The sequence below is a fragment of the Rattus norvegicus genome, chromosome 4 (genome assembly GCF_021556685.1).
Source record: "Rattus norvegicus strain SHRSP/BbbUtx chromosome 4, alternate assembly SHRSP_T2T, whole genome shotgun sequence".
Taxonomy (NCBI): Eukaryota; Metazoa; Chordata; class Mammalia; order Rodentia; family Muridae; genus Rattus; species Rattus norvegicus.
In genome coordinates this window covers 124,282,893-124,310,485 of record NC_141537.1, presented here as the reverse complement: position 1 = coordinate 124,310,485, position 27,593 = coordinate 124,282,893, and the positions used below count along the sequence as shown (strand labels likewise).

The 27,593-nt window shown below is 51.3% G+C and overlaps 1 protein-coding gene across 1 annotated transcript in view; it reads right to left on the bottom strand.

Moving 5' to 3' along the window:
• The window catches only part of Aldh1l1 (aldehyde dehydrogenase 1 family, member L1), a 46,488-nt gene extending 40,324 nt beyond the window's left edge, over nt 1–6,164 (bottom strand). Inside the window, 2 exon segments of the mRNA NM_022547.2 lie at nt 1,542–1,691; nt 6,026–6,164. Of these exon segments, the coding sequence (NP_071992.2) occupies nt 1,542–1,668 (127 nt within the window). The 5' untranslated portion in view covers nt 1,669–1,691; nt 6,026–6,164.
• Nucleotides 6,165–27,593: the final 21,429 nt, after the last annotated feature.

Sequence of the window (27,593 nt, the reverse complement as noted above, 5' to 3'; positions counted from 1 at the left end):
GGACCCTGCCCACCACCCTAGCTGGATGCCTCACCCCAGCTACAGGAGTTCCTTCTCAGAGAAGGAACAGCTAAATTCCTGTTCCCTGTATGCAGACCTGGCCCCAGTGTGAACACTGTGTTCCTCCCACCTGCAGCCTGGAGGCCCAGCTCCAGCTTACAGGGCTCCTCCTGCCTCCTTACAGGCCATTTCCTGTCAACAGCATCTACTCCTCAAGTGAGGGGTGGCAGCAGCCTTTGGAAGGTACAACCCTCACCATAAGGGGCTCTCTTGGGCCGGCCACTCTTCAGTACTTCTAAACGTCCTCAGAGATTCTCTTGGGAGCGCTCCTGGTGTGGTGTCCTCCCTTGACTGGCCTGACCCTGCTCTCTGTCCTCAACTCTGCCACTATGACCTGATCTGAGGGCTAATCTACATCATCAATGTCACCAGGTTTGGAATCAGTAGGAGGGTGCTGCCAAGGTGTTCACTAAAAAGGGGAGAGTCCCTGAGATGTGGATGATGACATCCCATGTCCTGAGGTACCAGGGTAAATAAAAAGGAGGAAAGAGGAAGCCATCTGAGGACCAGGACAAATCTCTGCTTCACAGTGTGACCAGCTGCGATGAGACTGGAGACTGGGTCTGACTACTTCCAAAGCAGCCGCACTGTGGCCAGCGAGACACTCCTGCAGGCCGTCCAAGGTCAAGGCCAAGCAATGGTCCCAACAGGGCCTGGGCTGGCGCTGGGAGCAGGAACTGTCTGGTCACCGCTAGTGTCTGTTTGCAGAGCTCAGACGGTGGGGTCATGTATATCATGCTGTGGTCAGGTGCAGGGCTGAGACCTGGCAAGCATCATCAGAGTCCAGGGGTCGGACTGTGGCTACTTGCTCTGCCCCGCATCTGGCTGGTCCCACAAAGCCACCTTCCTACTCTCCACCTCCCATCCTTAGGCTGTGCCCAACAGTACTCCTCCATCAGGCCTGAGAAGGGTCTGTTTATCACATCCCAGCATTCTGGGTGCTTGGCTCCTGTTCCAAGGTAAGAGTCCAGAACTGTGATTCTCAGGTGGCTCCCCGTCAATGAGGTAGAGACACTCAGAAGATGCTTAAAGGGAAACCTCTCAGCTCCACCCACTCTGCTGTGCCAGGAACCCTTGAGTAGACTGAGCACTCAGGGCTAACAGAGCCCCAGAGATGGTGACACCACCACGTCCACCTTAGTGAATGACAACCCCAGGTATCCACTCCTAGGAGCCCTTCAGAACGTAGATGCTTGGGTCAGAGAAGTTAAGAGAAATACGTGGGACAAGCTGGGCTTCTCTATGGCCATCGATCAGGATACAGATCCCACCCCATAGTCACTTTATTCTAGGACAGTCCAGCAGCCACTTGGCATCAGGGTGGACTCAGGATGGAAGGTGTGTAAGTGTCCTCTAGCAAGGGCTGTGCCATAAGACCCCAGACTTTACCCACCAGCTCACTGTGGTGCCTCTGCCCCAACAGGTGGATTTCCTTCCACCCTCCTCCCTGCCCCTTTCCTGCCTCCTCCCTGCTTACTCACCCAGGGGGTCTGCTTTCCCATCCTTGTCTGGGATTGTGAACACACCCACCACCTCATGGCCCTCCTTCCTCAGCTGGCAGTAAACCTCCTGGCCAAACAGGCTCTGTCCGATTACTGCAATCTTCATGGCAACAGTGGGTTGGAAGGTACCTGTTGAAGGAGCAGCAGGAGAGTTAGAAAGGACTCTCTGGAATCGGTGGGGGGACTGCCCAGGCTCCAAGGGGTACTTGCTGCTGTACTGGTCATCCATGGGGCTCCACGAATAGCAGGATGCCTTTGGGAGATTGCCACTGTGCAAGGGACAGGGGTAACCCTGACCTCTGTGACTGTGAAGACTGATGATGGCTGTTGGATCAGACAGCGACTGTAGCCTTAGAGGGCTCCCTTCATTAATCCCTGCAAATTGTCATAAATCTGGTGCAAGTCCTCAGAGACATTTCAAAACATCCACTGGAAGCCTCTGTTCCCTTGCTGTTAATAAAAGCCTCCACACTTCTCTTGAGGCTACGTCTGGCTTATTGCACCAGGCCCAGAAGCCATAAGAGAGACAAAGAAAAGGGAGCTCTGCTTAGCATCAGCCTCCAGAGCAGGGTGACTGAGTTGGGAGGAGGGCTAGTGGGAAAGGCTGAAGAGAGGGGGCCATTGGAGTGAAGCAGCAGTCAGTGCGAATGGCTGCTAAGTTCGGCATCTTCCTATAAAGCCTGAGGTACTCTCTGGTGTCTTTTCTTAAACTGTCCATTTACCACATACGCCCAGTTTAGGGAAAGGACCGAAGCAGTGCATACCTCACACACTCAGAATTGCAGACACCACAGGTGTGAAGCAGCGTCATGAATTCCCACATGCATAGCATGCTGCTGCATGGGCACCCTGAAACGCCTGGGGCACCCCGAAACGCCTGGGGCTCTTTCAGCACAGAGCAGTGATGCCTGACTGCCTTGGGAGCTGCAGTTGAGAAAACACCTCCATCACATCAGGGTGTAGCCAAGCCTATGAGGCATTTTCTTAATTAGCGATTGGCATAGGAGGGCCCAGCTGGTTGTGGGTGGCATCCTGGGCAGGTGCTCCTGGGTTCTTTAAGAAAACAGGCTGAGAAAGCCACATGGAGTGATCCTCAATGACCTCTGCATCAGCTCTGGCCTCCAGGCTCCTGCCATGTTTGAGTTCCTGACTTCCATTGACATGAACTGTGGTGTGGAAGCACAAGTCAAATAAACCCTTTCCTCCCCGAGTTGCTATTGGTCATGGTGTTTCCTCACAGCATTGCAAACCCTAACTAGGATGCGCTCTCATCAGCCTCTCTTCAAACGGACAGAAGACGAATGCCCACCTAAAGCCCCACGTGCAAACACCACCAGCAGCATTACTTAGAACTGTCCAATCCTGGAAGCAGCTATGACACCGGTTAGTGAGTGAATGGGAAGATGAACAAAAGCCTGTGGTGTGGAGGGTCAGCCCGATCGAGAGGACTTGTGCTGGGAAGTGGTGAGAAGACACTCGGGGCACGTAGGTGCAGACTGCTGAGTGAGAGACGCTCATCTGCACAGGCGCCGTCGTCCACTATGACCACAATCCCACAGCACTCTGAAGAGCCACCCCAGGGAACGGGAGACAGTGCAAAGGTCAGTGGTTTCCGGGTGGAGGGAGGGTGGTGGGTAGAGAACGCTCGTGGGATCGAAGACCACAAGGGTGGATATCCGTCCTTACACACCGCCCAAACCCAAAGAACACACAAGCAGCCCACTGCAGAGGGTGGATTTGAGGTCACCACACTGCACTGGCATCGGCTCGCACAGCACGGTAAATGTTTAACAGGAGAAGGCATGGACAGAGGGAACATATGGGAACCCAATTCTGCCCTCATGTTTCTCCATAAACGTAAAACAAATTCTGAGGGTTGATTATTAATTTAAAGAAACAATAGAGCTCTCTGGCCTACATTTTGCTCAAGAAAGGTCCAACTGGGTTAAAAGTAAATATTTTTTTACAACAAAGGCAAGAAGAAAATATAGTAAGGTGGGAGCTGACAGAACGTCTGTCTGGCATGCATGAAGTCTCACTGTCAGCTCCACAGAAACCAAGTGTACTGGTGCAGGCTGTTAGCACAGCTCTCAGGAGGCGGATGCAGGAGGAAGGGAGGTCAAGGTCATTCTCAGCTACATAGAGGGTTTGGGGGCAGCCTGAGCTACATGAAGCCCTGTCTCAAAAATAGAGGAGGAAGAGGAGAAGGGAGAGGAGGGGGAAGAGGGGAGGGAGAAGAGGGAGAGAGAGAACAGCGGACTAGAAATTGGACATGACAAAATGTCACATATAAAGCAATTTACTAAGAGGAAAAACTTACAGCCAATAGGCATACTTATATTCAAATCACAACCGATTAGAACAATGCAGTGTCAAACATGTTCCCTTGTAAAATTTACAGGTACTGACAATAATGATACCCAGTGCTGGCAAGGTTTTGGGAAAACAGTACGTGGGCACAAATTCTCTGCAGGGGGCATGAAAAACTGCTCAGTCCTGACTTATTATCTCCCTTATAAACTATAGGAGGACCAGAGGTCAAGAGGTGGGTTTGCACTGTGGTGAACTGCAGTCTGTAGGCCATGCCATCAGGACGTAGCAAACTGTTGCTGGCTGGGGATGTGTGAGCCAACATGTTCCAGCATGTTCCAGCTCATTGTAATTTTCTCAAGCAGTAATGTGCATGGTATGGTATGATATGTCTGTGGTATGGTGTGTGTGTCTTGTGTGTCTGTGGTATGGTGTATATGTGTGTGTGTGTGTGTGTGTGTGTGTGTGTCTATGGTATGGTGTGTCCATGTGTGTGTCTGTGTGTCTGTTTGTATGTGGTATGGTGTGTGCATGTGTGTGTGTGGTATGGTGTGTGTGTGTGTGTGTGTGTGTGTGTGTGTCTGTGGTATGGTGTGTGTGTGTGTGTGTCTTGTGTGTCTGTGGTATGGTGTATGTGTGTGTGTGTGTGTGTGTGTGTGTCTACGGTATGGTGTGTCCATGTGTGTGTCTGTGTGTCTGTTTGTATGTGGTATGGTGTGTGCATGTGTGTGTGTGTGTGTGTGTGTGTCTGTGGTATGGTGTGTGTGTGTCTGTTTGTATGTGGTTTGGTATGTGCATGTATGTGTATGTGCATGTGCGTGTGTGTGTGTGTGTGTGTGTGTGTGTGTGTGTGTGTGGTATGGTGCGTGTGTGCTCTGTGTATTTGTTGCCTTCTTTCAAGGGAGTTTCAGTGCGTAGCCCAGGCTGCCCTTGAAATTCCCATCCTCCCACTTGATCTGGGATTTCAGATCTGTGCTGCCTTCCCTGCCTCCCTCCCCTGTGAACGTTTGTTTTTTACAGAAAGAGTAAAGGCGAAAAACACAAGCAAACAAAAACAAAAACAAACCCCATTTTTGGATGCAAAGGGGCAGTCAGGATAGCTTCAGATGGGCCATTACCACAGTTCGGGGACAGGAAGGAACAGGGAGCGAGGTCTGTCACTTAAAGCTAGCTTTGGCCACACAGATAGCAGATGAGGGTCTGGAGAGCCTACTGAGCCCATGGGGTGCAGACTCCAGCCCTGTCTTCTTGTCATGGGGCACACCCAGGTGCTGTGTAGCCTCGGGCCTTCAGGGACTCAGAGTGCTCCTGCTCAGTAGGTCCCCTCTTCCAGCCCCTGGGTCAGGACAGTAGCACAGCGGCAGGAGCCCTCTGTTCTATAGCTTGCTGCAGTCCCAGGCTGGGAGCAGACCTGGTGATAGTCAGTGTTCACCCCAAGGCCAGGCATTCTCCTAGCTTACAAGGGACCCCTTTCCATAACTGCTCAAGGCTGATCTTCTCCTATGATAGCCTATTTGTCCTGGCTCCAGGTAGAGGGTGGATATGTCCCCCAAGGGGGTCAAGAAGATCAGACACTTCCATGATCCTGGGGTGTGGCTACAGGGCAAAGTAGAGCCACCCAGCTCTCAAGCCTGCAAGGCCTAAGTGAACTGACACCCTCCCTGCTTCTCCAGTGCCCCTGTAAAATGAGTGTGCTGTCTCCTGGGCATGCGTGCTGTCTCCTGGGCATGACAGAGCTAGACAGAGAATAGGTTGCAACACTCACCACCAGCTGCCTACAACCAGAATTCTCCAGAAGCCTCAGGGGCGGTGCGCTGTTAGCCACCATATCTCCACATTTTACAGACCAGAAAGCCAAGATTCGGCTGCGCTTAAGACAATTCCCAGGACACGAGCCTGTTGTTATGGTACACGCCTTTAATTCCAGCACTCCGGAGACCCAGCAGACAAATTTCTGAGTTTGAGGCCAGCCTGGTCTACAGAGCTTGTTCCAGGACAGCCGAGATTACTCAGGGAAAACCTCCCTCAAGGTGGAGCAGGAGGGGAGAAGGCAGGAACTATAGTTCCCAGGGCAGGAGTTATGGTTCCAAGGTTCAGCGCCTGCGAGAGGCTCTGGGTGCTTCTCTCAAAAACAAAAGCAAAAAGAAACTTACCCAAGGTCAAAGACAGGAAGTAGAGAAAACAGGGTCACCGGCCCAGAACCCTGGACTTGCAATCCAGAAGTACCTGCTAGGTGCGAGGGTCAGTCAGCCCTTTGAGAGTCAGCACAGGAACCGCGAGCTCCCAGACGGGGGCAGAAGCTCCGGTCTTATGCAGAGAGGGTTGGGGTCAATGCTCCTCCTCCAAGCAAAGGGGCGGACCCCAGGGGCCCGCCCAGCCCAGATATCTCCAATCACAGGAGGCCCTCTGGCCAGGCCCCCAGAAATGACCAATCAGGAGATCCTTTCCCAGTCCCTTGTATGGGGTGAGGGATTTGGGAAGTGGACTAGCAGAACCGAGCACAGGCCGGCAGTCCGTTTGCAGGTACCTTGCTCCCGAGAGGGCCCTGGCTTTCCCTTCTGCAAAATGGGCCACCAATGTCTATAAAGCACCGTGCAGCCACAGGCCCGTCCTCAAAAGTTTGGATTGGAGACCTCCTTATCCCCCATTCCAGATTGAGTTCCAGGCCTAACATGCCCTGAGCCTAGCTGGTCACCCACTGTCCAGAGCCAGCCGCTGATTCACCAAATCAGAACGCACGATGGGACCTCAGTGAGCCTCAGTTCTGATGGTATAGACTCAAGAGTGCGGAGTCGAGGAAGCGAGAAGCAGGAGGTGGGAGGCAGGTCTAATCTGCTGAAGGTGGGACTCGTGGAGAGTGCAGCTGGGAGGAGAGGCACAGGGCTAGCCCTCGCTGTGTAGCCTACCTAGTCCCTATATTCGGGCTTTACATTACCTGGGTCATCACCCAAGAGTGATAAGCAAGGAACACTCCTACATTGTTGACTGAGACATGCGAGGTCTATCTGCTGTGGACCTAGGGTTGAGTCCTGATGGGCCTGTCCTTCCCACCTCTTCACAGCCTCTGGTCTCCTCAGAAGTTCTCTGGCCCTTCCACCTTGTCTAAGTGCCATAGACCCCTCCATGGGTAGGGTCATTGTCCTAATTACGGTAAGTCAGAAGACAATACAAGGTCAGGTAACATGCCCATCACTTCCTAACCAAAGCTCTGTCCTGGAGGATCCCTTCCAAGGATACCCCCCACTACCCCATTACCTGTCCTGCCACTCAGACCACCTCTGAGGCCCTTTCTGGCCCAAACTCTGCCTCCCTCTTCAGTACACCAGGCTGGCTGTAACCACAGCCTTTGCACTGACTCTGCCTTAAGCAGACCCTTAGATTGTGATACAGGCAGCCCTATCTCTTACCAGCCAGCTAATGTCAGCTTCTGGGTTGCTTAGCCCAGACATACTGTGCCCTTCCACATACCCTAAGGAGCCTTGTGGGCTCCTCTGTGCCCTGCCACTCTCAATTACTGCCCACAGAGAAGCCCCTGTCTTCTGTGTCTGTCTCTCCCACCAGAGTGTAAGCTCTCTGAGGTCAGGAAACGCAACGGTTGCCTTCACTGCTTCCTTGAGTAGTTGCTCAAAAAGTCCTTTAGGGCTCATGGACTTTGCGTGCTGTTTTCCGTCCCCATGAGTTAGGAGGCTCCCATTATTAACACACATCATCTTCAGGGAAGCTGTCTCTAGCTGTAGCCCCCGGCTGACCTCCTTTGTGACCCTCCGATTTCAGTTTTATCCATCTTATGCCACTCACAGGGGTATGTGGTGACCCCTGGCCCCTTGCCAATTCCCCAGTGCTAAGCGGCATGCTTGCATGTAAGGGGATAGAATCTGTAGGTAGCATGGTTAAATGTCAGGATTTGGTGTGCTCTGTCCTCTGCAGTTAGAATGGAGTTGTCAGAAGAGCAGGTGATGGAATCCCCCAAAGGTCAGCCTGGAAACTGACTGTCAAAACAAGATCTAGGGAAATCTGAGGAGAGCGGTTCTACTAGAGGCACTGAGCAGAAGAGGAGTGGGCACAAGCAGAGTTTCCTGTAGTGATAGGGGGCCTCTATGCTACTTTTCTCATTTACAAAAATGCCCAAAAAAAGCAATGTAAGGGAAGAAGGCCTTGTTAGTGCTCATGGTTTGAGGACAGGGTCCATCGTGGAGGCAAAGGCATGGTGGCGGGAGCGTGGGGCGGCTGGTCGTGTCACATCTGCAGTCAGGCAGTAGAGAGTGAAGAATTCTGTGTTCAGCTTGCTCTTTCCTTCTTATGCAACACTGAATGGACCTCAGCCCATAGCAGGTGCCACCCACCCACATTTAACAGGGGTAGGGGTCTTCATGTAACTTGAATCTAGAAACTCCTTCTCAGTTGTGTCCAGAGGTTTGTTTCCAGGGAGACTTGAAATCCTATAAAATGGACAGTGGAGTTCAGCTTCCACAATGAGGTTCATAGAAGACACACAAAGATTTTAGAGCACATACTGGAGAGACAGCCAGCAAGGATGCACAGGGTTGGCCAGAGTGCCAAACGCAGATGCCCCAGATCTGACAGGAAGTGTCACAGCTGCAAATGTGGGCTGTTCTTCATGATGGTGACAGAGAGGAGCTCAAAGTGCAGAGCCAAGAGTTGGCCTCACTGTCTCCACCATTTGCTTTGAACAGCAGAGTGCTTGTCCTAGGTCTGTCTCCACACTACCATACCTGCCCCAGGAGCCTGTGCCCCACCAATAGCCTACCTGCCCCGAGGGGCTACACTTGAGGGACTGATTAAGATATGGGGGTGCATGGGGGGCAGGTTGAGTTCTTGCTTTCATTCCTGTCCTTTGAGCTCCTTGCTGTTATCCTTTGTGGAAAGCAGCTCTAGTTTGCAACTGTGACACTTCCTGCCAGTTGAATGGGCTCTAGGGAAGTGATGAGGGGTGAATTTTATCCTCTGAGCTAAGGTTTCCCGGGCTGACCTTGAACTGGTAATCTTCCGGTTTCTGCCTCCTAAGGATGGGATTATGGTTCCCTTCATAGTGCCCAGCTAGGTGAGTTGGTTCTGTGCACAGGGAAAGTGTCAGTGATTGGGGCTGGTACACAGACGATGGCAGTTGAAAAGCATTGAAATCCCTCCTTTAGGACCCGTGGAGCCTCGTTTCCTCCCACGAGTATAGGCCGAATATATGGACTTGTTTCTAACAAGGGGAGAATGGCAGAAGCCATATTGTGTGGATTCTGGATTCATACTTTCACAGATAAACGGAGAAACAGGTTTGAGGGCAGAGAGTGGCATAGCCAGCTTGTGTCCCAGCCTGTAGGACACTTAGGGAATGACCATCCCCTGCTACCATGCCAGCAGTGCCCTGCAGTTGCATGGAGTGCCACTTGTATCCTACGCAAACCACACTCCAATGCCATACTCCCACACTTCTCTGTATCTTTCTATGGGGGCAGGGGACGCTCACTCCCTTTTGTTTTAAACCCATCGTCTCCGTTAAGGATGCCGAGGAAGCATCATGAGGGTATGGGTGGGCCAGCATGGCCAGGACAACTGCTGGAGCTCTCTGCAGGGCCCTGTGATGGGGTCCTCAGGGCCAATGGTGTGAACTGGCCAATCTCTAGGCTTATGTAAATGGTGGAGGAATGGGGGGGATGGGGGGAACGAGGGGATGGAGGGGCTAGAGGGTAGGGAAGGGCTGCTGTTTAATCCTGAAGTAGTTAGGAGGGGTTGCCGGGCTCAGAAGCTGGAGCACAGGTGAGCAGATGGGCAAGATAGATTTTCTTTCTGTTGTATAATCATGATTCAGCTGGTTCTGGAACTCACTGAATACGAGGAAACATTAACCTAGCCAGGGCTATGGCCTTGGGAAGTCAAGGTGAGCCGGGAAAGTGACCCAAACTTTGTTTTGTTTTGTGGAGACAGGGTCTCCCTGGCCAGCCTGGACCTCGAGCCTGATTGCTTAGCTCAGCTTCCTGAGGGTGGGTGTGCAGGTGGCCATCACCAAACCCAGCTGCAAACATTGTTTTGGGGCAGAGTTCTCCTCTTTTGGGCCCTCCTCCTGTTCAGACACCTGCATCCCACCTTGTGAGACACGCCTGACACCCTACTTTTTCCAGAGGTCACAGTGATCCCCATATTTCCCCCCGGGAAGAGCTCAACATGTGCTTTTGACATAGAAGGTAAAAGCAGGGGTGGGTGTCAGACCCCACTGTGGTTACACCTTGAACCAGAGCCCATGGTACCTGAAACCACAGCATCGCTCTTCTGGGAGACGTGAGGTGTGATCTGGAAGTTCGAGGCCCTTCTTTCAACCTCTGCAGCCGTGGGTGGAACTTGTGGCTCATGCCAGGTCAAACCCTGATATCCCAGTGCCCAGGAGAGCAAGCCTGCAGATGACCTCCACGGGCTGACACACAGAGAGGCCGATGCTGCCTCCCGAACCCAGAGGGAAGATGATGATGTGTGCACAGCAGCAGTCAAAGCAGAGAGGATTGCCAAGAAAGCCTGGATCGCAGGTTCCTCAAGTGAACTGGATCGGGAAGAAATGAGGACTTCAGAGCCAGGGGACATACAGAAAGGTTCAAGGTTTATGCACGGAGGGGCAGGGTCAGCTGGGAGGGATCACCAGACAGCAGTGGAGAAGCTGGAAAGGTCAAGGGTCACCAGCAGCTGTGTCACTGGACAATGTGTCCCAGTGGTAACCAGACCTTATATTTTGTAAGACAATCCTCGCAAAGCATTTTGGTAACTAACAGGTTCTCAACTGCCATTTCACTTTTATAAAAAAAATTCAAGAGATAAAATTCAGACTTTAAAAAGGAGGAAAATCAGATCGGTGATGACATGGGTGAGTCTTGGGTTTGTTGTACTGAATGAGGTTAAATCATTCTAACTGAAATACACTGGAATACGCTAGAATCAAAAGGACCTAATGATTCCTCATAGGTGGATCCCTAGAGCAATCAGAAGGGAGTGTGGGGAGAGCTAGGACTGGGGAGCCCTGGTGGTTGGTTACAGTGGATGGCTTTATTTGGGAAACAGAAAAGCTCTGGTGATGGGTAGAGCAGGATGGTGGGGGTGGGATGATGATGAGTGAGTGAGGGGATGATGGTGAGTGAGTGAGGGGATGATGGTGAGGGAGTGAGGGGATGATGGTGAGGGAGGGAGGAGATGATGGTGAGGGAGGAAGGGGATGATGGTGAAGGAGGGAGGAGATGATGGTGAGGGAGGGAGGGGATGATGGTGAGGGAGGAAGGGGATGATGGTGAGGGAGGGAGGAGATGATGGTGAGGGAGGAAGGGGATGATGGTGAGGGAGGAGATGATGGTGAGGGAGGGAGGAGATGATGGTGAGGGAGGGAGGGGATGATGGTGAGGGAGGGAGGAGATGATGGTGAGGGAGGGAGGAGATGATGGTGAGGGAGGGAGGGGATGATGGTGAGGGAGGGAGGAGATGATGGTGAGGGAGGGAGGAGATGATGGTGAGGGAGGGAGGGGATGATGGTGAGGGAGGAAGGGGATGATGGTGAGGGAGGGAGGAGATGATGGTGAGGGAGGGAGTTGATGATGGTGAGGGAGGGAGGGGATGATGGTGAGGGAGGGAGGGGATGATGGTGAGGGAGGAAGGGGATGATGGTGAGGGAGGGAGGAGATGATGGTGAGGGAGGGAGTTGATGATGGTGAGGGAGGGAGGGGATGATGGTGAGGGAGGAATGGGGATGATGGTGAGGGAGGGAGGAGATGATGGTGAGGGAGGGAGTTGATGATGGTGAGGGAGGGAGGGGATGATGGTGAGGGAGGAAGGGGATGATGGTGAGGGAAGGAGGAGATGATGGTGAGGGAGGGAGTTGATGATGGTGAGGGAGGGAGGGGATGATGGTGAGGGAGGAAGGGGATGATGGTGAGGGAGGGGATGATGGTGAGGGAGGAAGGGGATGATGGTGAGGGAGGGAGGGGATGATGGTGAGGGAGGGAGGGGATGATGGTGAGGGAGGGAGGGGATGATGGTGAGGGAGGGAGGAGATGATGGTGAGGGAGGGAGTTGATGATGGTGAGGGAGGGAGGGGATGATGGTGAGGGAGGAATGGGGATGATGGTGAGGGAGGGAGGAGATGATGGTGAGGGAGGGAGTTGATGATGGTGAGGGAGGGAGGGGATGATGGTGAGGGAGGAAGGGGATGATGGTGAGGGAAGGAGGAGATGATGGTGAGGGAGGGAGGGGATGATGGTGAGTAAGTAAGGGGATGACAGAGGTTGAGGGAAGGGATGACGGAGGGTGTTGGGGATGACTACATAATAGTGAACTCATTGAATGTGACAGAGGCTTGAAAATGGCTAATGTGGAAGCAGGAAGATTAGGATTTCAAGGTCATCCTTGGTTTTCTAGAGTTCAAAGGTAGCCTGAGCTACAGGAGATGCTGTCTCACAAAACAAAAATTGAAAAGCTAATCTTTACTGACCATTACCTTAATTTCATCCATCCATCAAACAAACAAACAATTTGGCATTAAACTGAAAAAGCATAAGGGATTCATTTGACCTTGTATCCCTGCCCTTGGAGCAGAAACAGTGAAGAACCCTTGCAGGAGTAGAGGCAGGAACCTGGAAAGTACAGACCAGAAATAGCAGCAGCACAGGAGGAGCCCAGGACAGCCCCCCACCCCAGAGTTGTGGTTCCTAGACTACCAAGAGCTCTAGGGACAGGAGCTTGGAGCATTAGTAGCACCCAGAGGACAGCATGTAGAATGGCTACAGCCAAATGACACAGTAATCACAGGGGATACCCCAGATCCCTCCTGTTCTGCTATAGGATGTGTTCAATGCTTGGTCCTCTGAGTGGCATCATTGGGAGTGTGACCCTTTGTGAGGTGGACCCTTGTGGAAAGTCTAGATGGCTATTGGACCCTGGTGCCCATCTGTGCCCTCTGCCCCCTGTCTCATGATATAAGCTCTTTGTTCTCCTATGTCACAGACCTGCTGTGCTTTCTTTACCAAAGGCCAAGCAAGGGACCAAGAGATCACTGACCGAAACCTCCAAAGGAATGAGGTAGAATAACCCTTTCTCTTTATCAGTCAATTACTTTATTACGGTGATGGCAGCCAGCCTGCAGCACACCTCCCTCCCGCTCTCCTCTGATTAGCCAGGACTTAGTTGTACTCAACTGTGGGCACAGGTCTTGTAGGTCAGTCCCCTGGCACATGTACAAGGAGGGCTAGGAATGGACATAGCACAGTGGATGCATGCCCTCAGGGTCATGAGGGAGTCCAACCCCAGTGACACAATGGGGACAGGTCATGTGATGCTGCAGTGACAGGCGTGTGGTAGAGTTAGGGACAGAATAGAGTCAACCCCACTCACAAGGCTGGAAGCTCAAGGACAAGAGGCAGGCAGACCTAGACATACTCCTGGCATGTGGCTCTGTGGTACAGCGTTTACCCAGCACTTGATGTGGCTGGGAGGTAGGCTCACTCATTTAGCTCCCTCTTCCTTGTACCCAGGGATTCCCAATGGCTGAATGAACTGGAAGCCACCTGCAAAGGATGCTGGGCAGCAGAGTCAGCTGAGGTCTGTAGCATGTAGTGTGGGGCAGAGTGAATGTAGGAGCTCTGTGCAGCCTGCAGGTCAGGCTGGGGGACAAAGCGGCAGCCTGAGGGCTGGCTGTAGGTCCTCCAGAACCTAGAGAGGGAGGGAACTATGTTACAAAGGTGGGCAGAGCCAGTGCAGAGGCTGAATGAGTATGAAGGTCTGACTTGGGAGAAGAAGGTAAACAAAGGGCATCTGGAAGGGGGGTGGTCTTAAGGAGGGAATTATGAATTTAAAAGCCACAGGAAAAGACTCAACTAAGAAGGTAAAGTTAGATGTTCAGTCGCTCCAGCTCTTGGGAAGGGTGGGGTGTTGGTGGGGGGGCATCCACACACAGATTTTAGGACAGTCTTCTTCATTCCTTAACTAGGAGAGCAGGAGAGAAAGAATATATGGGTGGGTAGAAGGATAAATAAATGGGGGGATTTAAAGAAGGATATATGTATGTATATGTATGTGTATGCATATATAGATGGACAGATATGTGAATGGACAGACAACCACATAGCACAAGTAGCCTAGCTTCCTTTCTACTGCTTTGATAAAACACCATGATCAAAAGCAAGTTGGGTAGGACAGACTTTATTTGGCTTAGGGGTCCCAGTCCCAGTCCAAAGGGAAGTCAGAGTGGGAACCCCAGGCAGGGGCTTGAAGCAGAAGCCATGGGGGGAAGCATTTCTTCTTGGCTTGTTCCCTGTGACTTACTCAGCTTTGCTTATAGAATCCCAGCCACCTCCCCAGGGTAGCACTGCCTGCACTGGGCCAATCTGATGGGGACGTTTCTTCAGCTGAGGCTCCTGTTCTCAGACGACGTAGCTTATGTCAAGTTGGCTAAGTGAACAGTAAATCAATAAATAAGAACTGGGAGAAAGAGAGGGGGTAAGAAAGGATGCATATGTAGATATGTAAGGGTGGATAGGAGGGAGGGAAGAAGAGAGGGTGAGTGACTCCATAGATGGATGAGTGGATGGAAGGGGAGAAGGGCAGGAGGAGAGGAGGAGGAGGACTACACAGATGGGTGTGTGGGTGAATGATATGTAGATGGGGAGGTGGATGAATGGTAAGTTTCCTTTATCTGTATTTCTTGTTGATACAAGATGGGTGATCCTACCATATGGCTTCTCTGACCTCTCTGAAGAACAAGAGAGCATCTTGGTTGGACTCATCTGCTGAAGTGGAACAGCAAAATCCAGGGACAGCAGTGAATGACAATGTCAGTGCTGGATGAGGTACCTGGTCCTCGAGGCTTGCATGGGGTCATACTGGGGCAAAGGGATTGGACTCTGAGAACATATGGACAGTGGGAGACAGGGGGCTGGACTGGAAGAGTAACAATCTGCAGGAGACAAAGAAGGCATTTTAGTTCAACAAAGTCAAGTAGCCAGTGCTGGTTCAAACTGTGAGAGTCTGACCCTGAGTGGTTTATTTTGGGCATATTTCAGCACAGCCCAATCGGGTGAAAATTTCCTGATGATAATCAACTCAATCCTATGTGCACAATAAAGCTTAAGACACGACTACATTGAAAATCTTGTAAAGTATGTGTGACGCCTTCCATAAAGATGGGCTCTATAGACTGACAAGGTCACGATAAGGGTCTGGGAGATGATCTGGTGTGATCTCAGCCACACAGATAGTACAAAGGTCACCAGGCTTCCAGCCTTCTGAGCAGGCAAAAGGCTACTCATCTGTCTTTGAAGGAAGAACACCATGTGTTTAACAATCCTGGTTTCCTTAGCTCAGTGATTCTCAACCTTCCTAATGCTGTGACCCTTTATCCAGTTCCTCATGTTGTGGTGGCCTCCACCATAAAATTATTTTCGTTGCTTCTTCATAACTGTAATTTTGCTACTGTTATGAATCATGATGTAAATATTCTTTTAGAGATAAAGGTTTGCCAAAGGGCTCACAACCCACAGGTGGTTGAGAACCACTGCCTGAAGGCTTATCTGGAAGCATAAGAACCTCCATGCCTCCCACCCAGGTGGTAACGACCCCGAGGGATCACAAGGTGACACACGCAAGTGAGGGCTTGTTTGAGGCTAGTGACAAAGGGCACACGTTTGCATTTTGCATTCTGGGAAATGACAATTGGTGTTTGCCTCCCGGACCATCAACTATATCTGGCTTTAATTTTTAGAATATATTGTTCTGCATTATATAACTTAAGCTTCTGTTTGAAGGTCAAATTTCCCCCATAGGCTTGTGTGTTCGACCACTTGGTCCCCAGCAGGTGGCGCTGTTTTGGAAGGCTGCGGAACCTTTGGGAGCAGAAGTGTTGCAGGAGGAAGTAGATAACTGGGAACACCGGCTGGAGGTTGTATAACTCTGCCCCATCTCCTGCTGACTCTCTGTTTCCTGACCGTGTGCGCAGTGTGGCCGGTTACCTCTGCCTCTTCTAACAGGTCTCCTCCGTGATATACCAAGACCCTTAACCCACGTACCAAAATGAACCCTTTAAGTTGTTTTCGTCGAGTGCTTTGTCACAGCAGTACGAAAAGTAGCTGACACACCACGATACTTACAGAGCTCTGGTGACCTTCCCCAAATAAACACAGAGACCCATACGGACTCCTGCAAAGTGGTTTTTACTAAGAAAAGGAATGGGGAGGCCTCCAGCCAAGCCAGGGCCCATCGCTGGGTTTCCAGACTCTGAGAGGAGGGTCTAAAATGAGAGCAGGGGTTGAAAGTGTGAATTCAGTGTCATATTTCTGAAACTTTTATTTATTTATTTTATGTATGAGTACAGTGTAGCTGTCTTCAGACATGCCAGAAGAGGGCATCAGATCCCATTACAGCCACTATGTGGTTGCTGGGATTTGAACTCAGGATCTCTGGAAGAGCAGCCAATGCTCTTAACTGTTGAGCCATCTCTTCAGCCCCTGAAACTTTTTAAAAGTTAAAGTGAGGGCTGACGAGATAGCGCCGTAGACAAGTGTTTCCCATGGAAGCCTGATGGCCTGAGTTGGGTCCCCAAAGCCCACAGTTAAAAGCATTGCACATCTGTGATCCCAGCTACAGTGAGATGGGAGGTGGAGACTGCAGAATCATCTAGAAGCTGGTGGGCTGGTTAGCCTGGAGACCCTACCTCAAAATGAGGTGAGAGGGGAGGACAGATTCACAGAAGTTGTCCTCTGGTGTGTACACACACCCCAGTGTGTGTGTGTATGTGTGTGTGTGTGTGTGTGTGTGTGTGTGTGTGTGTGTGCCCACACTCAGGTACGCAGGTGAAGGTCTGGAGAGATTTGTATTTCACTGCAGACTCCTGTGAGAGCCTTTGCTTCTCAAAAGGGCCCTGACCTGTACCCATCTCAGTTTTCCTTCCAGACCATTCTGGTAAGATCTAGAAGCTGTATTTAGCTGGCAGTGATGCATGTGGCCACTTGTGGGTCTTGTCCTGTGTACTAGTCAGTTCCAATCAGGCCTGGTAGGGTCCTCCTGATGTCACAGCCTGTGGAGAATCACCTTGCTTTACTGGAAATCTTTCCTGTACAATGGCTGTCCCCATGATCTGGCTTAGGGACACTGTACTAGTCAGTTTCCAGCTCTTGCAGGTGCTGAGGCCCTGCTTCAGCCTTGGGGCTTGCCTGATGCCCCAGCAAGAGGTCAGTTGGCTCTCCACATTCAAGGCAGCCATTGACCATGAATCTTAGGGTTTGTATTCCTGCACAAAACATCATGACCAAGAAGCAGGTTGGGGAGGAAAGGGTTTATTCAGCTTACACTTCCACATCACCAAAGGAAGTCGGGACTGGAACTCAAGCAGGTCAGGAAGCAGGAGCTGATGCAGAGGCCATGGAGGGATGTTACTTTCTGACTTGCTGCCCTGGCTTGCTCAGCTTGCTCTCTTATAGAACCCAAGACCACCAGCCTATGGATGGCACCACCCACAATGGGCCCTCTCATCCTTGCTAATTGAGAAAACAATTACAGCTGGATCTCATGGAGGCATTTCCTCAAGGGAGGCTCCTTTCTCTGTGATAACTCCAGCTTGTGTCAAGTTGACACACAAAACCAGCCAGAACAGAGATGGAGCGGGAAAACAGGTAGGACTTCCAAGACTCTGGACATGTAGACTCATTTCCAGTGGGTCCCAACACGGTCCATAGGATGAAGAGCCAGCCACAGGGCCCTCCGCTGTGGGGGCAGGGTGCTTTCTCTGCTTCTTTATCCCCTCAGTCTATCCCCAGGACCCAGGCTCTCTCCAGGATGCTGTGACACCCTCAGGTTACACCCTCTCAGTTACTTGTCCTTTGTGAAGATGATTGTCCCACTACACCCGTTTCCATGGGTACCTTTCACCCTTTGGCCCCTTCCTCACAGCGGCTTTCCTAGTCATTCCTCTCAGAGTTCATGTCTGTGTTCAGGCCCATCTGCCATCTCTGACTGGGTGAGCAAACCCACCATGCAGATAGAGATGGCTCCTCTGCCCACCCCATCTTTCATTGAGATGCTGTGGAGATGAGAGATGATGAAAGGGACTGGCCAGCATGTCATGGGACTGATCCCACGGAAAGCTGACACGTAGATAAAGGCCTCCAGACAAATGCCAGCCGCAATCAGAATGAGGTCCCATTGGACAGTTCACTCAACCATCTTACTTGGACTTGTCCCAGAGCTGCAGGCCTGGTGATTCAGTGCCCTTTATGTGCTGTATTATCCTGACCACCAGAGCTCTGCAGACATTAACATATTTATTTTGTATGTGGGGTAGTGTTGGGGGAGACGTTTGCAACCCCAAGTGCCCAACTCTGTTCCCACATCTCCCTGGAAACCCTTGTTTGTTCTCCATACTCTGCCATCGGCTCTGAGAATGTCTCTCCTAGGCTGAAGCATTTGAGAAGTCAGTGCCAGTGTTGAGAATTCGCTAACTCCCTCTCTCCAATAGGCAGAGGGTGGAGTCGGAGTATTCAGTGGGAGAGCCAGTGCTTGGAAGAGCACTGTCCTGGAGAGCCGGGACCTGAGGCAGATTTAGAGCAGGTAGGAAACAAGTTCCAGAAATGGCAAATTCCTGGGTTATGTCACTCAGTCTGTTCTGGCCTCTCCTGACCGAGGGAACCTGGAGGTAGGGCCTGCATCAAGAAGCCAAGAGACAGCTCTTCAGACTTCTACTTCTCAGCAAAGGGAGCTCGGAGGAGAACAAAGGCATCCACAGAGACACAGACAGAGGAAGTCCCCATGTGTCCCGTGGCTGTTTATGAGCTGCCTGGTTCATGCTTTTCCCTCCTGTGACAGATCCCAGAGAGGGACATTTGCTAGTTCGCCTCAGTCTCCATGTCACCAAGGGAAGCCGAACTCACTCATTCTGCAGATAGATACATGACCCCAGACAGCCCTCTGGGTCCTAGAAACTTGTAATGTTCCCACTTGTACCCAACCCTGAAGACTGGTGGGCAGGATCCAACCAGGAAAGGGCAGAGCAACTTACCCCTGGTAGGTCCTGCTGGTCTGGGAAACTGGGACTCCCCTGAGGGATGGAGGAAAGGACAGCAGAGGGCAGGCTCTGGTTTCTAGCTCAGGCTAGGCTCTGGTAGCCCATGTTGAGCAGCCACTCGTGCTTATCCACTGTGTGTCAAGGTCCCCAGGCTCCCCTGTTGTGTGTCTAAGTGGTTCCAGGAAGGATAGCTGTGGAGGTACCCTCCCTGTGTGGGAATCTATGGGTTCCCCTGGATCCCATGCTGTGGGCTTATGGACTGTCATTACTGGTCAGATGGCACAAGCCCAGGGAAGTCACCCTCCTGTGAAGCACTGCTCACAGGCAAAAACTGGTCACTGGTGTAGGAAGTTAGTTCCCCGCGAGTGTGGGCACCTGAGAGGATCACTCCTGTTGTCGCTATTGCCACGCCAGAGAGGCCATCAAATTCAGCCATCATTGAAACAAGCCGCCACTGTGGAAGCAGTGGGCCTTCTGGATTCCAGGAGCTCCACCCAAAGGGGCAGGCTGTACCTGGACCCATGTACTCAGCACTAGGATATAGCATCCTGCTTTGAATTTGAAGATACACGGTTTTGAAGAATGCACCTAAAGGAACTTCTATGGCCAGACCCGGTTAAGGAACCAAATATCATTGGAGCCGTGAATACACAACAGAGAGGGGACAGACAGGGCTGTGCTTTTAACAGGTGTCAAGGAGAGCATGACAGTGGGGGCCAAGCAGAATGCAAAGGAAGCTGAGAGCCAAAATGCCCTGGGGATGAGGTGACCTTTAGGAAGGGTGTGCTTGGGTAGAGGTCACTGTGGGTAAAAGGGGACGTTGGAAAGAACATACCTGTGGAGGGATACAACACACCAAGGCAAAGACAGCCTTGGGGGAAAGCAAGCAGTGACAGTAGGCTTTGAGGGGGCGTTTGCTTGGAAAGCTTCGGAACAGCAAGGACCCAGGGTGACAGCCAGCATGGTCTACATGGAGTTATGATGCACTGAGCCCCATCCAGGTGAGTGTGAAGTATGGAGTCCTTCCTTCCCTCCTGTTGTATGGCCGTCACCATCTGTTCTGGCCTTCAACAGAGAGCGAATGCTCAGCCCCGCCCCACGGGTCCCTGCGCTGCTGTCACCTCTCTCCGGTGCTCTGTGAGCTCCTCTCAGTTTTCCAGGCTCACTCGGGGTGACTCTTGGGGAGGCCTCCTGGGAAGCTGCTTACACAAGCTGCCTCTGTTCCTTTGTCATCTACAGGGTGCCTGCCTCTCTGCAGTAAGAATCCTGGTATGACCATGCATTGAGGTGAACAGCTTTACTCCCAGCACTTGGGAGGTGGATCTCAGAGTTCGAGGTCAGTCTAGTCTATATAGTGAGTTCCAGGCCAGCCAGGGCTTCATAGTGAGACCACATCACAGAAAAATAGAAAGGAAAGAAGATAAGAGTCTTTTCTGTTAATGACATGTTCCAACTTCATGAGGTAGGGTGCTGGCTCCTAGGACAGCATCAATTGCACGGGGATGACTGGTGGGCACCCTGCTCTAACCTATCTCCAGGTGTCCGTGCCTGTGAGAGGACCATGTACAGGGAACCAACACAGGCCCCATCTGTTCCTCTCCTCCTCCTTCCCTTAACTTCCAGGGGGAAAGGAATCCTGCCTCCAACCTCCTCCCTCCTCCCTCCTCCCTCCTCCCTCCTCCCTCCTCCCTCCTCCCTCCTCCCTCCTCCCTCCTCCCTCCTCCCACCTCCCTCCTCCCTCCTCCCTCCTCCCTCCTCCCTCCTACCTCTTACCTCCTACCTCTGCCTCTCTGCTTGCCTCTCTGCCTCTCTGCCTCTCTGCCTCTCTGCCTCTCTGCCTCTCTGCCTCTCTGCCTCTCTGCCTCTGCCTCTGCCTCTGCCTCTGCCTCTCTGCCTCTCTGCCTCTCTGCCTCTCTGCCTCTCTGCCTCTCTGCCTCTCTGCCTCTGCCCCTGCCTCTGCCTCTCTGCCTCTCTGCCTCCCATGTACTGTACAGTCTCGGATGCTCAGAGGTCTCTTACCATTGTCTATCTCCTTTCAGCCCATCCCGGTAGGCACATCCTCTATGCCATGGTCTTGAAAAGCTGACTGGCACTATGCAGGAACTGAGGATGGGCAGACACACAGAAAAGCTGAGATCGGGTGGGCTGTGCTTGCTGTGATGGAGCCCAGGGAAGCAGGATTAGGTGGTTTCATAAGGTCTTTCTGTTGGGGAGCAGTCTCAGGATGCAATCCTGGAGGAGGAAGCTGCACTTGTTCATCTTTGTACCCACTAGTCAGTAATTTGTGAACACTGATTCTTGGACCAGAGGGAGACTTTGCAATCCTTGGGGAAGGCTTTGCTACTCTGCTGGGTCTGAGGCAATGGGTCTTTGAGTGGCTGTACCCATGTCAGCAACACACACTTACTCAGGAATTCACACATACCCATCCCTTGCTACGAATGCGTGCCTGGGTCTCTTCTACCCTAAAAATACATAAATAAGTCTCTTCTTTTATTCTGTCTCAAATCTTACCTCCTCTGCCAACTTGTTTCAAACCTGTAAAGCTCTTTCCCCCTTGCCTTCGGGGAGAAGACCCTGTGTCAGGCCCCTGTGATTTATGCTGAGCACAATGGAGGTTTTCCTAGAGACAAAAGTGTCACCTGTAGATAGCATCTCCCTTCCAAAGGCCTTGGCCAAGACACTCAGGAATGCAATGATTTACTAACATCTGTAGAGGACAGGGTGGTTAGAAACCCTTGCCAGGCCAGTCAGAACCATGCTACCCCAGGGCTGCCGGGTTCTCCTGGGAGGTCATCAGCCCGTGTGCCGGGCACTCAGAGCATACAGGCTTGGCAGAGCTGCCCACTGTCGGCTGTTCTCATGAACAGAACGGAGGCAACTCGCTCACGTGGCTTCACCATGGTTCGCCACAGTTGCCGCCATTGGCGTGTACTTGAAAGTCTCCTTTGCAGACTCACCAGACTGGCCCCCTCCACTGCCATTTTCTATCACGTGCAGCCGCGCAGCACTCAGTGATCCTGCAGTGGCACATGTCCAGTCCTCCAAAAGCACATCTTCAACCTTGCTGGAAACTTCCCAATACACAAGGTCTACCCACGAGCTCATGGTGGAACCTCTCCCAGCCTCCCTAGAGGGCGGTACCAGGAGCTGGATGTACCTGAGTTGACGCTGTTCCCAGACATTTGTATTATTGTGGCCGTAAGGAGGATCTATACTCATTTGGTTTGAAGAGTGGTTGCTAGGACGCACAAGCAACCCCCGTATGTACTGGTACCCCATCAGTGTTCTTCACAGTGTTACGTTATTGTGACTTGGGAGTGCCTGCTGCTTCTCTAAGGGAGACTGAACATCTCTGCCTGTATGGGGGCTGCGTGCATTTGCTTTTCTGTGGGTTGCTCATGTGGGCTGCCGGGACCGCCGGGTAACTGTAAACAGCTGGATGCCTTGAGGTGGCTTAGCTACCATCACTAGCAAATTCCTGGCTGAGCCTCTGTTGGGAGACCCAGGCAGGAGCTATGACCTCGTACATCCAGGCTTCAGAACGGCATTTCCATCTTGATCCCTTGGCAGTTCGAGTCAATAAGGCTAGAACCAAGGAGCAAGGTAGGAGGAGCTGGGGAAACGTGGAGAGGGAGCAGCCCTAGAGGAGATGCTGGTGTTGAAAGATCACGCTGCGCATCTGAGGAGACATCACATGTGTGAAAGCTGCACATCCTCTAAGAATAAAGGCAAGACGACAAGAAGGCACAGAGATTCCTCTTAGATGTCCTTAGCAGAGGACAGTCACTAACCGTCACAGTACTCTATGCTGTTCATTTGAGGCCATGATTTGGAACCAAACCTGCAGTGCGGTAGACGTGCAGGGCTTATGCCTGTTTGGCTTTCATAAAGTCTTGGCTAGGCCTTGTTTTTTATATAAAAATAATTTCATTGCCAAAAAACTTTCCATTCTAACTTCAGTCTCCCCTAAACTCACAATTCTCATCAATAGTGGCCTACTGGGCAGGCTTTTAAAGGCTCCAGTCAGCTTTCTTGTGCACATTAGCCCTTTGTTCATTCGCAGGAAGGTCAGAGGTGTTTCCAGAAATGGACAAAGCACTAGGACATTGGAGAAAGATGGGAAGGGACATCCTGCCTAGGCACAGCAGCACTTGTATGGAGGTGAGGTAGAGCGGGCACACTCAGCAGTACTGGCCACTAGAGGGCGCGTGGGGCTTGCCGCCAGGTTCTGCTGCAGGCCTCGGTAGCTGAGGCTTCTAATCCAGTGCTCTGGGGCAGCTGGAGCGCTGGGCCAGGGGGACGGGGAGGGAAAGGAAAGAGAGGGGAGTGGGGAGGTAGAGAGAGAGAGAGAGAGAGAGAGAGAGAGAGAGAGAGAGAGAGAGAGAGAGAGAGAGAGAGAGAGAGGAGGGAGGGAGGGAGGGAGGGAGGGAGGGAGGGAGGGAGGGAGAGAGAGAGAGAGAGAGAGAGAGAGAGAGAGAGAGAGAGAGAGAGAATATCAGGAATATCAGATCTACCTTAGGCACGATAGGCAAGCTAAGTGAGAATTTGCATATCCTCCATTTGATGGCATATTTTTATGTAACACAGTTATAATTAAGACTCCTTTAAATCAAATTAAAGGGTTTTGGATTTGTGTGCTTCATTGCTGAAAATGTGAAACAATCAAAGTGTCATAAACAGAAGTTCCCTAAGGGAACTGCAATCACCATCACAGCCCACCCCTGTGTTCTTACGAGGTCCTCTGGGTCAGCTGTGAGGCAATGTTTATGCGGACCTCCAAGCCTCCAAGCTCCTGGTTATCTGGAGTTTCTCTTTTGGCAGCTTAAAACATCCTAGGTCAAGGGATACTACCTGGATTTCTCAGCAGCTTTGGGGGCAGAGGCAGGGGGATGGTGACTTTGAGGGCAGCCTGGGCTATGAGGACACAGTCTGTCCATGTATTATGGCTGGATACTTCCGGCTGTGTCTGCCCTCCTAGCCCTTCTGTGGACTTCCCAGTACTTGTGTTTGGGGTCTGAGCGGGCTGCTTACTCCCTCCCTGGTACCTGGTTCCTAACCTTCAACCTGGGCTCCACCCATTGTACATGGCCACCCTAAACCTTGTTCTGAGTGACAGAATTCTACATCCGACCACACACCTGGTAATGCCACTGGGAAGTCTGATTGGCATCTCGGTTTTAGCATGTTGAGAACACAACTCTTCATCTTTGTAGCCTTAACCCTGTGGCTCCCACCTTCCCTGCTGAGGCAACATTTATTCCTTGGTCATCAGGGAGGCAGAGATCATACTTAGCCTAGCACTAGTTTCTTTTGCATAGCTCACTGCTCCACACACAACTTACACTGCTGTGCTATGGTGACTGATGTCCCCAAATCTGAACAGATGTTTCCATCTGCTCATGTGGCCCTCAGTGTGACTGGGCTCTGTCCATGTCTTCTTCATGCAGAGGCAAAGCTAAAACATCACAGTCCTAACCAAGCCGGAGGGAAGAGCAGTGACAGCCCCCCGCCACCCCCTTAGGGTTTAGCTTCCTCTGTGACAGTGAAGACCCAGTGCAGTGGGCAGCTGGCTTCTTATGAACCATTGGGGACAACACCACCTACCTCAGCTCTTCATAGATGTGTGCATAATGTTGACAGTCGCCTGTCACAGCAGCTTCTCTTTGGATCCCAGATCCAAATGACTTATGAGCATCAAAAAGGAGTACCGTCAAGGGGGTGCTGTCTTGGTTACTTTTAAATTGTTGTGACAAGACACAGTGCCAGAGCAACGTATGGAAGAAAGGCTTTGTTGGCAGAGGGCAAGTTATGACCACTGTGGCAGGAAGGCAGTAGGCAGGCAGGCCTGATACTGGAGGAGTAGCTGAGAGCTTACATGTCGAGGAAACAACTATAAGACAGACAGACAGACAGACAGACAGACAGACAGACACAGCGAGCTAACTGGGAATGGTGTGAATTTTTGAAACTTAAAAGTCTACCCTGTGACATACATCTTCCAACAAGGTCACACCTTTTAATCCTTCCCAAATAATTCCACCAACTGGTGACCAAGCATTTAATCACATGACCCTAATGAGAGGCCATTCTCATCCAAAAACCACACAAACATAAGCACACACCTGGAAAAAAAAGGGGGGGCTGGGAAGATGGCTTGGTGGCTAGGAGCACTTGCTGCTTTTGCAATGGCCCCGGGCTTGATTCCCAAGACACATGGTAACTCACGACTCCCTGTCTGCAACTGTGATCCCAGGGGATCTAAGACCTTCTTCTGCCTCTACAGGTACTGAAACTCACAAGGCACACAGACAAGTATGCAGGCAAACACCCATATACATAAAAAAAGAAAAAGAAAAATAAGAAAATGGGGACAACATGACCTGTAGGACAGGCAAGTACCTAGGAGCTGAGGACACAGATATGGTGGGACAAAGGGGTCATAAAAAATACATGCCCACAAAAGTTCACCTCAAATCCCCACCAACAAAGTGTTCGTTTAAAAGTCCAGAGTACACCACAAAGTATCACAGCTATGCATAGCTCTCTAGGCCTGTAGGACAGTTTGCCATGTTTAAAAAGAAAAAGATGAAAATTCCAGAACTTTCTTGCATGAAAAGAGCAAAGTGAATACATATTTCCATTCAGTGTGTATTACTTTAATAGTTAGGAATCACAAAAGCCCATACAGGCTCCGCTGGTGGTGCAGGAGGGTCAGGTAGAAGGTGCTGTGATGTTTTCAAAGCTTTTTATTTATTTACTTTTTTTTTTAGCATCTTGAGTTTTGAACTGTGTGAATGTACCACTTGTTCCCTCCCCAGGTTAATCAGTTATAAAGGCTGAGCGCACCTCATCAACGTTGAGTTCGCAGCAAGGAACAGTCCCCTCACAGGACAGCACACCTCCTCAGCCTTTCCTCCGCCATTTCTGTGGTCCTGCAGAGCAAACCCTCCTCCACACACACAGATACACATCACACCCTACATACCACACACACACACACCACACACATACCACACACATACCACACACACACCACACACACACCACACACACACCACACACTACACCACACACCACACACACACCACACACACACCACACACAGTACACACACCATACCACACACACAAACACTACAGACACACACATACCATACACCCCACACACACACCACACACCTCATCACACACACACACCACACACACACATCACACTACACACCACACACTTCACCACACACACACACCACACACACCACACACACACATACACACACACCACACCACACACCACACCACACACCACACACCTCATCACACACACATACCACACACACCACACACATCACACACACACATCACACTACACACCACACACTTCAACACACACACACACCACACACACTACACACCACACACACACACACCACACCACACACCTCATCACACACACACACCACACACACCACACACACACACATCACACTACACACCACACACTTCACCACACACACACCACACACACACACACACACCACCACACACAGTACACACACTATACCACACACACACACACACCACACACACATACACACACAGTACACACATATCACACACCACACCACACACACACATTCCCAACATACCCCATACACCCCACACACACATATCACACACACCATACACACACCACACACATACCATACACACACACATACCATACACACAACATACAGCACACACACCACACACACACATACACACACAGCACACAACACACATACACACATACACACAACACACACAACACATACAACACACACAACACACACACAACACACACATACCACACACATACCACACACACACCACACACACACCACACACAGTACACACACCATACCACACACACAAACACTACAGACACACACATACCACACCCCCCACACACACACACATACACACACACCACACACACATACACACACAGTACACACATATCACACACCACACCACACACACACATTCCCAACATACCCCATACACCCCACACACACATACCACATACACCATACACATACCACACACACACCATACACATACACATACCATACACACAACATACAGCACACACACCACACACACATACACACACAACACACAACACACATACTCACATACACACAACACACACAACACACATAACACACACAACACACACAACACACACAACACACACACATAACACATACACACACACCACACACACACACATACACACACACAGACACACACACACACAGACACACACACACACACACACACACAGACACACACACTTCCAGGGTGGAGTGACACTGGGCTGAGATCACCAGCCCCACAGGTCTTGGCAGAACCGTGTTGCAGGTCTAATTTGTATGGCAGGGGCATCCTACTCCCTGGCCATAGTCCTGGCATGGCAGCTCTCCCAGGAAAGCAGAGAACAAGGAGCTTTGTCCTGTCACAAATGGGGACACAAAAGCCCGGAAACATGGGCTGACTATAAGGAGGGGGCACCTGTGTGGCCCTTTGGCTTGTGGGGGACCCCTGCCTGGAGACCCCTGCCTGTTGCCAAGGAGCCTATGGCCTCGCACCTCCCTGGACCCCAGACCACAAGCCCCAGGGTGCAGAGAGCTTTCGCTTTGCAGC